The 12005-nt window shown below is 39.6% G+C and overlaps 1 protein-coding gene across 1 annotated transcript; it reads left to right on the forward strand.

Annotated features, from left to right (window-relative positions):
- Nucleotides 1-7357: 7357 nt before the first annotated feature.
- On the forward strand, nt 7358-8733 carry LOC121917273 (leucine-rich repeat-containing protein 30-like). The gene has a single exon (XM_042443056.1). It carries the CDS (start codon nt 7590-7592, stop codon nt 8484-8486), a length of 897 nt encoding a protein of 298 aa, XP_042298990.1. The 5' UTR covers nt 7358-7589; the 3' UTR covers nt 8487-8733.
- Nucleotides 8734-12005: the final 3272 nt, after the last annotated feature.

Genomic DNA, 12005 nt, shown 5'->3' on the forward strand with positions numbered 1-12005 from the left:
TTGCCATTTAAAAAAAAATATTACAGATGTCCACTAGATGGCAATGTTTGATTAGAGTGTCGAACCAGTGTGTCATGCAGCAATTATTTCAGCAGTTACAGTTTGTAGCACAAGGGGGAAAGAATACCGCAAAATAATGTACCTTGAATCCAGTAACAAATCAACAGGAACTTGCCAACTTGACAGGCAAAGGAGTTGTACAAGGCTTTTGATTTCTATCCACAGGTCAAAGCCGTTTATAGGGTAATAAAGGACAGAATACCAATCTCCCTGGTTTCAAATTTGTAAAATATTGCATCTCATTAGTAACAAGGAAATAGCACAGCAAGCTCACAGACATCTCACCCAATCTGAGAGGTGAATTGCTGGCATAAAACAGGGACGAATAGGATAGCGACAAGGCTGTAAAAGGTTTAACTTGTGTCTATTAAGTGAAAGTTCTTTAAAAGGTGTGGGAATAAGACATAGCTAAATGTATTACAGACACTGATAGAAATTCAGTATTGAGAAGAAGAAGGGAAAGATTCAGGTTATTCTTCTCAAACACAAGAAAGAATGTCATCAAACCAATATTTTGGAAAAATTGTTCCATTAGAATTAGTAAAAGGCTTTTAAAAACCTTTGTTTGTGGGTTGATGGGTGTGTTGTTTGCATGAACGCATACATGCATAGTATATGTGTTTACAAATCTATGTGCTATATATTGTATTATCTATTATCATGCCTGATACGTGCCCATTTATTTGCACCTGTATGGACACATAACACACACACACACATGTTCTCAGGCATGTATTTCAATGAATGGCAATGTATTGTATGGCATGAATACATGTACATGTCTGAATGGATTGGCAAGGGTGTGTGTGTCTTTAAGACTGAAAATGGGAGATGATCCTACCAACTTTACTTTTGATCCCATCCACATTTTGCAGGAGAACTATGACATTTTGGTGTTGCAACTCCAGACAGGCAAAAAGGGATGCAGTCCTAAGACTAGGAAGTATTCTGTGCCCTTAACCTATGACCAGGTTAAATAAAAGTGAACAAAAGTATTTTTCAAGTAGTAGAAATATTAAGGACATAAGAAAAACATCTAAATATATTATGCAGGAATCCATCAGGGAAATTTGTTCACAAAATGTGAGAAATATCCAGCTTACTCTGAAACAGTTTCCCTTCAAAACACACACACACACACACACACACACACACACAGTGTGTGTGTGTATAAGATATGATCTATATTCAAATATGTAACTCTGTTAGTCTCTTTGAACATTGTACCCCTTCCCTTCCTCTTTTCTATGATATGATATTATATGATATAATCTAAGATGGCTGCCCAAAGGTTCAGGTTTGCTGATGGGGCCCTTTATGTCCCATCTGTCAGGGCAATATGCTGTGGGAGGACATGGGAGAGGGCTCTCTCTAGACACCTATATTGACACCAGTGTAGCTGTCATTCTGGTGCAAATTGAAAATGTACCTTTTTACTTTGGGACTGTGTATAAATCTACACATGTATATGTTTTTCAATTATTTTTAATTAGTTTAGCCAGTTTTAATCTGTCTTCTTTGAACCCATGAGGTTCTTTACTATCTTTTCAGCCTCTTAAAACATTTCTTTTATCAAGTTTTAAATGGGTCAAGTTGATTTTGTCATACCACAATCTAAGACCTTTGGATAGGGGAAAATATAAATATATTAACATATATATATATATATATCAGGGGTGGGAATTGTGCAGCCCTCCAGATGTCATTGAACTGCAGTTCCCAACATGCCTCACCAACATAGCCATTGGCGAAGAATGCTAGGAACTGCAACTCAAGTTCATGAAAAGAAGGCATTGCCATCACAAGAGCAGAGCTGTATGAATCCTTTTCATGTGCTGACTTGTCTTTCCTTAAAAGAACATTCCTCCTGCTCACAACATAGAAAACTGCTGCAGGCTATATTTCAGAGGAAGGAAGTGAGAGAACCATCTCTAGATTCTCCTCATTTAAGCAAACCCTATGAAATTAATGGGGTTCTCATAAATCAACAGGTGACCTGAAGGCAGAGAGAGACAGAGAGGTCCAAAACACACTGCAGAAATTATCCAGATTAAAACCACTTTAACTGTCATGGCTCCATGGTAGAGAATTCTGGGAACTGTAGTTTTTAGACATGTAGCCTTCTCTATCAGAGAGCTATGGTTCCACAATAAACTACAATTCCTAGGATTCCCTAGCACTGATCCAAGGCAGTTAAAGTGGTTTCAAATTTGGATTATTTTTGCAGTGTGTTTTAGACCAGAGAGAGAGAGATCCGATTGTTAGTCTAACTTGATTAGACACAGTCAGTGGAGCCTACATAGTTGTTGACTCACCAAGTTCTCATTGATTCAGTCCAGGGACGTAGCCAGGATTTTAGGAAGGGGGGGGGGGTTTCCAGACTAAGTGCCACCATTATAATGGGGCTTGAGTGCGGCAGCGCAGCAGCACGCACCATTCATTTTTCTGACGGAAGGGGGGGTCCGGACCCCAAGAACCTCCCCCTTGGCTACGTCCCTGTTCAGTCACTCTACTCAGTGTAGGACTAACGTTTACATTTAGGCCTTAGGATCCAAGCCCCCCTGCCCCCTGTGTGTGTGTGTGTGTGATATGTGAATCAAATGTATCTATATGTGTACTGTACAGTAATCCACAGCATCTTCACAATCATCAGTTTATCCTGAATCAACATACTGGATATATGTAAGTGCTAACCAAGTACATCAAAGCAGTCTTGAATATGACATACCAAAATGTCAAAACTGGAAGGGAAACTTGTAAAATAAATAAATAAATAAATTGAGCGCAGGGCATTTCAGTTCAGCGTTGACCACTACTAGAAAGCATGGCTGCAGCTGGACTTATAGGTAAAGCAGGGAATTCAAAACACAGAGAGACATCTCCCCAAAGTATTTCAAATACTCCCCATACATTATGCTGTTGGATGGTTTTTGCATAAGTTGGTGGGTGTAATGCAAAGAAGAGAAAGTGGGTAGATATAATTAATGTACAAAGCTCTCTGAACTACTCATTAAAATTTGGTTTCAAATAATCCATTGAAGCTGGAGATGCAATATTTGAATCCAAGTTCTTCCCACTTGCTGAGTTACATTTTATTCAAGTCTCTTGTTTATTTCAGTCTACAAATGAGACCAATTTAACTGAAAAGCTGAACAGAAAGGGCAGTGGGACATTCTCTTCCTCTCAGAATTTTGTTCTTTAGTTACTTGGCAGACTCCTTTACATCTTGCTTATGAACTAACCCCTGTTCATGCATTAGTAATCTGCTTGAAAATAAATGTGACTGGGGGAAAGCAAGCAAGCCCCATCATTGTGACTGAAGATGAGAGACTCTAGTATACAGTGGTACCCCGGGATACGAATGCGCCGGGTTACGAATTTTTCGGGATACGAAAAAATCCCATAGGGATTTATTGCTTCGGCTTACGAAGGTTTCTTCGGGTTACGAAAAAACCGCGGCGCTATTTTCCGCCACCGGAGGGCAGCAGAGAGCTATTTTTCCATTAGCGCCTATGGGAATTCGGCTTACGAAGGTATTTCGGGTTACGAAATTAACCGCGGAACGAATTAATTTCGTAACCCGGGGTACCACTGTACATGGAGATTTACAGGCAACTGAAACATCTTGATTTCCAATCATATGGAATGCCTTCATGTATATCAGAGGATCTCCTCATACCTTTACCACATAGGCCACACAACTGCCTGTTTCTCCCCTGCTACCTGGCCCTCTGTCCCTACACTGCCCTGGGCCACCTAGCACATCTGCCAGTGCTGTAGGTCAGAACAAGGCACTCAGCCCCTCATTCTGACCTCAGAACAGGTGACCCATGACAGTGGTGCCAGGCAATCCAGCAGGATGCCCATGCAGACAGCAACTGTGGCACAGTAATGAAAGGCTCTGGATCTTTCCAGAAGAACCAGAGCAACAGGTAAGTTTTTTTATCTGTTGTAACCTTGCTATGCCCTCGTTCTGATGTGGGACATGCCAGACATCAACTGGGCTGTCTACACCAGAACCAGGGCTTGGGCCCTGCATCAACCAAACAGGACAACATCAGAACACAGGTGGGGGAACAAACCTTTCAGCCCATGCAGACAAAGCCATAGTTACAGTGTGCTCTTCAGATACACAGGGGATCCGTTCTGCCCCCACCCCCACATGTAAGGGGAAAAATGTGGGACTGTCATGGGCCAAGAGCTGCAGGACTGGGACCTGGAGGAAGAGTCCAATGAAGAGGCTGAGGAAGGGACTCAAGTCTTGTTGTTTTCTAAGGTGGTGGGCTCCTGTGTGCTGCGGGTGCACACGCCATTAAAAGTGCTGGGGGGCACCGTCCATGTGTCCTTGTGTCTGCATATGGTGAGCCCATGTATGGTGTGGGAATGCTGTACTTTCAAGTACATTTGTGACACTTGGACAGGGCTCTAGATTTTAGCGATATGCAGACATTTATGGAGTAAAATGGAGTTACATGGTCTGACATTGCACGTTCTATCCTCATTTAGAGCAGCACCTTCACAATGTCTTTGTTTTGTTTATGTTTTGCAAAGACGTAAATCTTTTCATCTTTAAATAATAAATTATGAATTGCCAGTACTGTACTTTCAAGACAAGAACAACTTGTCTTTGCTGCCATTTGCTCTAATCTAACCTAAGTATGTTGTTTTAGAAATGTTGTTTTAGAAATTCTCTTTTATTATCAATAGTTTGGAATATTTTTGTCTTATTTGTTTTTCCTAAATGGAAACTCAGTAAAATATTCACAATTTAGGGGTAAAGCCTTGAAAGCTTTTGTGTTCATTATTGTGAGTGCAACTTTTTTTTAGCCCACTTCCTTTAGATCAAATTGATTTGTAGCATTACTTTTCAGATTTTGATGGAGAATGAGCATCAGGCCCCAATGCTTTCAATTTAAGGAGCATGCCATGCTTCTAAATTTAATAACAGCTAGAACAAGATTTTATTTGCTCAATTAATTTTCAGCTTTTCTTCCACTCTTTCCACCCTCAAGACATTGCAGCCCAAATTAATAGAACAGAAACTAAACTGGAAACCAAATGTTGTGACTAAACAAGCACTTGAAAAAATTACTTTTCAGACTACAATTCCAGTCCAACACACACACACACCAGTATCTCCATGCTTTTCCTCATTTCTGGCCCAACTTGTATTTCCTTTTCTTGCAAATGTCCTGTGATAAGAGCAGATTCTGATTTTGTGAATCCCACTCTCATTTTGAAATTAGCACTTATTTTGCCTGGAAGAGTTCAGGGTCAGAATCTGGTTTAACACTCAATATTGTTAATGTTGGATTAGGAGAGAGGTACATTTCCCTACTTAGCCATGTAACTCACTGGGTGACCTTGAACTTGTCATCATATCTCAGTGTAGTTTAATGCATCCCACAGGGCTGTTGTGATAATATCAACAGTATCACCATCGTGACAATACCATGCAGACTGTGCATTTCCTGTCCACCCAGTTTGGCAAACAGGAAACCAAACTGGACATACCATTTTTCTGCAACTGCAAGGAAAAGGATTCAGTATAGAAGATAAACAAAGTTCTTGCTGAACCAGAACAGAGTTTGAAAAAGTTTTTTCCTGCATTTCCCAGACTTGTGACCATAAAGGTTGAAAGATCCTAGAAGTTGTAATTTTTTTTTAAGTACCTTTTCCAAGCACTGGGTCAGAAGATATTCTATAGGAGCATTTATGCATACACTGTGTGTCTATTCAGTGGGCAAAGTCAGTTTTTTGAGTGACCTCCTAACCTTCTTCCTCATCTCTTTCAGACAGCTGGAATTCAGCAGGGGAGACTGTAGACTTTGTATGTGTCAGTCGGAGCCTCAGGAGAACTAGCTGGTCACTAATATTCAACATTGCATTTACATCTCTGTTATCTTTCCTTTTCTGAATCAAGAAAACAAATAAAGCATGGTGGAAACATTCTAAAGTATTTTGTCAAGGTTGGGTGGTATCAATAGCTGAAATAACTATATTTTACAGGACATCATCCAGCATCTCAACTTAGACACTACAGTTTGTTTTCAGTTTCTGAAGAGATGTAACAAAATTCTCCAAGCTCAGACTCAAAAGAAAACTGCAGGTATTTGTGAAAATGCACCTCAAACGGCACACACATTTTTTTTTCCAAAACAGAAGCTAGAGAAGAATTACCAGACCTCCCTTCTCTATCATCCCTTCCAAACACACTTCTCACCAATCTTCAGCTGTCCAAAACTTACCTTTCCCTTGGCTTCTAGGTTGGAGAAACGATGGCCTGCCAGAATGATTCTAAGTCTTTGTGTTTGCACTCCCCATACCATAACAAAAGCAGAGTGAACCCCAATGAGGTAGTGGAGTGGAAGGAAGTAACAATAGACTCCCTATGTCCAGATCCTGCAGACCACTATCACTATGACTACAGTTGACTCAACAGGGTTGGCTGACGACTTCCATGTCAGTGAGGAGATGAATCTACTCCAAATTTTAATGTGGATCTTAAAGGACATATCCAAGGTGCTGAACTAATTTAGGGATTGAATTTAGCACAGTACATTGAATAGCTATCTTGCTGATGTGGAAGCCACCAGCTATGACTGCAGACATGTACATAACAGTGAGTTTGGGTGGTGGTGGATGGACAGGATATTTTGATATTGTTTGGGTGTAGATCATTTTCTGAGCCTTAAAGTCACTTGAGAAAGTACATATTAAGACTTTGGATAATTTACAGATCAGACTAAGGTAAATTGAAATGTACATACTCCTTCCTAAATCTCAGCTACAAGTATGTGTTAAGAAGACAAAAAGCATTAAATCAGATTCATTCACATGTAAGAACGCAGGACATAAAGAAAAGCTATCTCAGAATTTCCTATTTTCAGATTTCATAAAATCTCAAAAAAGTGCCATAAAGTCTTGTTTTTCTCTGACCACAAAACAAAATTTATCTGAAGAACACAAGCTCTGTTGAAGCGGGTGCTGCTGTAAACATTAACATTAACATGAAGGTTGTTCCTCAGCTGAATAAACATTACTGGGGGGGGGACATCTCGCTATGTTTTTTATAGTTGCTCTTCCTAATTGTCCTGTTGCTACCTCATGCACCAGAAATCCAAGAAAGCTGACATGGTGAAGTTATATATGGCTTTGCAGTGACCTCTTTGCAATGAGGATGCGTATCTATCCAATAAAGCCACAGACAAAATGACAGTAACAGCTGCCTTGTGGCATTCAGTTTGAATGGAAGTGGTTTGCTCAGAAGTGTCAGTAGCTAGTGTGTCATTACAGCATATAACACCAAAGAAAACATCTTCAAGTCCCATCCTGGAGAAATGAAACTTATTTTAGCAGCTGCTGAGGCTCTTTGAGAGGAAAGGTGGCCTTCAAAGTCTTTGCACATCTTCCTGAGATGATCTTGTTTTACGACTCTTTTGAAAACTGAAACCTTTTGGCAGGTGTTAATTATTGGAGGCAACAAAAACACAGCTTCAGTAAGCAGAAGCAGCAAAGCTGGAGGTTTTATGGGTGGAAAGAACTCCAAGGGCCAAGGGAAGAAAAGCATGATGCTGCTGAAGAGAAGCCAGAAGCTACCTCTGTGGGAAGAAACTCTTCTTTCTGGAAAAGACCCAAGAACACTTTTGAAGTGTGGACTACAGTATGTCAGTTTGAGCCTCATAATGAAGGGGATGACAAGGGTTCCTGACTTTTTATGGGGATTGCCACAGGTCCAGAAACTGAATCTCTCACACAATCAACTGGTGATCCTTCCTCCTGCTCTGGGCACACTTGACAGACTGGCAGTGCTTAACCTGTGTGGGAATCGTATGAAATCTCTACCAAAAGAGATTGGGCTGCTTAGAAACCTGAAGATTTTATTTGTCAATATGAACTGCCTGACTGAAATACCTGCAGAAATTGGACACTGCAAGAAGCTGGAGGTTTTGAGCCTTTCCCACAACCGTATCTCCCATCTCCCTTCAAGCATCACAGAACTGACAAACCTGAGAAAGCTGAATCTTAGCAACAATCGGTTCATTTACATTCCTCTAAGTGTTTTTGCATTGAGGAACTTAGATTTTTTACACGTAGGCTGCAATAAACTTGAGAACATTGGAGACAGTATCCAATTTCTAGTCCACCTGCAGATATTCATTGCTGACTATAACAATATCCGTTCCTTGCCAAAATCTATCTGCTTAGTCACTGCTCTTGAACTCCTAAATGTTGATTACAATTGTATCCAGACTCTCCCAGATGAACTCTATTTGCTGCATAGACTGACCAAAATTGCTTGGAATCCAATGGATAAGGGGTTCCATATTTCACACAACCCTTTGTCCAAACCACTGCCACAGATTATAGAAGGTGGACTGGATGCACTCTACAGCTATCTCAAAGATAAAAATCAGATCCCATAAACATGGGCTTCGTTTGGGATACTGGCGGCGGTCATGTTTCCTCGGTTGTGGCTTTCAATTTTTCTGGCCAGTGAACTTCACTGCACAAATCAGGAGCTGGAATACAGTTGCAATAAAGTTTACCTGACAGCAAGTACATTGACTTTATACTGACTGTGCAATGAATGTATTTTCCAAATAAATATGTATCCTAGCAATACTGACATATCTTTTGCAGGAGGGGGAATGCAACTGAGTCATGATGATGGCAGTGACTTGTAAGCAGGTTAATTTAATAGAAGGACGATTGTATTTTAGGAGTATCTGTTTCCATATATCAGACTATAATAATGTTAATTTAAAGAAGGTAGAGTTTTTATGATGTAGTGGTCTTGTAAAATTCAGAAACACTTTTAATTTCTGTTCAGAATGTGGTACATGGGTTGGGGGGGATGATGCTAAAATGCTTACAGCATGAAAATGAACATGTACTTTAAGAAGACATGTTTTTTAGCATCAGATCAGGAAAGTGATTTGCTGCTGTGCAAGAACCTATGCAACAACTACATGTTGTTTCTCTGTGCAACTAAGTCGCTAATGTGTGCGATCAAAGAAAAACAAACTAGCTACCAAAATGATCATAAGAAAAATAACTAAACATAGTACATTGACCACTGGGAGTAAGTGTCTAGAATGGAAACTACCAAATATCACATTTAAAAAAATGCACCTCATGAGTCTGTCAAAATTTTGTGGTGGTAAGGTATATGATAAGAAAATGCCCTCTAGCAAATACTAGACGGAGTTCACAGTTAGTTAACTTGAGATATGAGAGGTGAGGTCATGCTTCCAAATAACGATTGCATGATTAAGAAGCAGCTAAGTATAATCAAAGACAACTGTACTAATTTTACATAATGTTTCCACCTTTCCCCGTAATCTGAACAAGTTGTTTGACACTGGAGATCAGGGCATGAACCTCTCTCCCTCAGTTCCCCTAGACCCTGTATTTTTGCTCATTCCCATTAATTCCAGCAGGATTTATAGCTTAGAGCTTTCTAGTTTCCCAGTTTTTTCATAAAACAAATGCCAGGGCCTCTTTCTGCGTGGAGAAGACATATCAATTTAAAGCTTGATATGCTTACTTCAAAACCAAATGTCTCCTTTCCATACCTGTAGGCACAGGCATGTATTATATGAGAACTCTGTCATGTTCGCTGGGAGGTTTTCTCTTGTAATATAAATAGCTGGTGGTGGAAGATGCTGTAAAATTCTTACCTAATTTACTTTCTTTAATGAACCTAAAATATCTCTGCAACTATTTGAATGAGATAGGAAGACTGTTGAAGCAAAAAAGAAGAAAAAAGGGGGGGTTTGACTTCATTGCACCAAAATTGATCGATCTGCAGAAGGTAGGAGTGTGAATAATGGGTAAAATGAAAGGGACATACAACGGATGGAGTGCACAAAAAGTAACATGAAAGAAATCCTAGGCTGCATACACATTATAATATAAGGAAGGATGAACGACACATGCATTGGAAAGTTTTCATTTTTATGGTAATTCTGGAGGGGAAAAACATTTTCACTTTTCACATTTAACTTGTAGCCATTGTACAGAGACCTACGAGCACTGAAATGAATGTTAAAAATCCTGACAGCTTTTAAATAAAATAAAATAAAAACTTCACTTCAGAAACAGGAATTTGTAACTGTAAAATGCACTTTTAAAACGGTGCAGTCAGCAGCTTCAGCAGTTTGCCTATGCAAGATGTAACGATGCAGAACAGGGAATACTGCCTGAAAATTTTGTGCTAATGGGATACCTCAAAAGTGAGCAGGCTACCTAGATTGGAGAGAACATAAACTTGATTTGTATCTCACTTGGAGCAATTTGTGAAAGGAAATTCAGGAGTCTTAAATACACTTCTTCAGCAGTTCTAAGTTCCATGCATGCAATTAAGAAAAAGGAAGAGGCAAGTGAATCAAGGAACAGTATCTACAAATAATAATTAAAAAACTGCCACATAATTAATTAAGTGAGGCTGTTCAGGACTTACATCATACATTGGGTTACACTGCTAATACCTAGTTAATGTAAAATCAAAACCTGCACAATGTATTTTGCTGTACATTTAGTGCACAATTCAGATAGGTTAAGCACATTTAAACCCCCTCTTTTAAAAAAAAAAAAACCAATGTTCAATCACATGCTTAATTGATTGACAGAAGTCATTTTGGAGTGTAAAATGATTAACTCTGGTTGGATCATGACCTTTGCTTCCGCAGTATATCTCCTTTTAAAAAACAAATCAAGCTTTCAAGTTTTGGTCCATCCCTATACTGAAATAATTAATTATCACTGTGAAGTTAATGTAATAGTTTTATTTATTTGTTTGTTTGTTTGTTTGTTTGTTTGATTGATTTATATCCCCTCTTTGTCCCAACATATGATCCAAAGTGGGTCTATTAACACTTAAATTCATTCATTCTCCAATTAAGGGAAGTAATATAGAGATGTGAATATAAACTGGGATGGCACTTTGTTAGAGAGTGATGGATTGAGATGGGATTGCTGACAGCTATGGAGGAAATTCCTGTTAGTATGACTGGTAATTGTGTAGATGACACAGTCATTCCATGGAATGCAAAAATGACCTGGTTGTTGATACTGTACCACCATTGCTCCTAGGCACCTAGGAGAAGCTCATTCAACTCTTAGACGTACAGACAAGGTGAGGGCAATGAGGCAGAGGGAACATAGCTATATTACACTGACAAAAGCTCAGAACAAATATGACAGAACACACATTAGAGTTCATTTTAGAGCCTGCTCTTGGATAATGGTAGCGGAGGGGAGACCATTAATTTTACACCACAATCACATCCTTGCAGTGGTATTTCACAAAGTTCAAGACCCTCATCCTTGCTGGCAGAAAGGTTTACAGTTGTAGAAAACATGAATCACTGCCTTTAATCAACAGAAGACAGAATATGGTACAGTTAGTACTGGGTTCATCTGACTTCTTTGAGGAGCGAGCAGATTGTACTCCTTTTGAAGAAGCAAGTTTTGTTTTTGAAGGAGCAGAGTCTAGCTAGGTGGACTTTGTGACAAGAATTATTTTCTGGCAGCTAAGTATGGTATGCCATTTATAACAGATATAACTGTGGTGAGGCATTCAATTTCTTGATGAAATCTCATCTGGGCTAATTCAAATATCCATGTGGGTATGCCTTTCTTAACTATTCAGGCCATACAATTGCTTCATAATACTTTACCTAGCTGATGGCATATTGAGCCAGTGTGGTGTAGCAGTCTGAGAGTTGGACCAGTGGTATCACTAAGAGGGTGCAGTGGGTGCAGATTGCTCCACGTGACACCTTAAGGGAGGGGGACTTTACTCCTCCTCAAACACCAGCCTTTGAGAAGAAAGAGGCTGTGGCATTCACCTGTGTCCCATTAAAATGCTGAAGAGATGGTATGAATGGGGTGAGGTTCAATGGGGGGAGAGAGAAGGGCTCCCAGGTGTTATTCAAATT

Source organism: Sceloporus undulatus, unplaced genomic scaffold, assembly GCF_019175285.1.
Source record: "Sceloporus undulatus isolate JIND9_A2432 ecotype Alabama unplaced genomic scaffold, SceUnd_v1.1 scaffold_14, whole genome shotgun sequence".
NCBI lineage: Eukaryota > Metazoa > Chordata > Lepidosauria > Squamata > Phrynosomatidae > Sceloporus > Sceloporus undulatus.

Coding starts and splice junctions, on each gene's coding strand:
- LOC121917273 (XM_042443056.1), top strand. CDS start 7,590: ATGGGTGGAAAGAACTCCAAGGGCCAAGGGAAGAAAAGCATGATGCTG.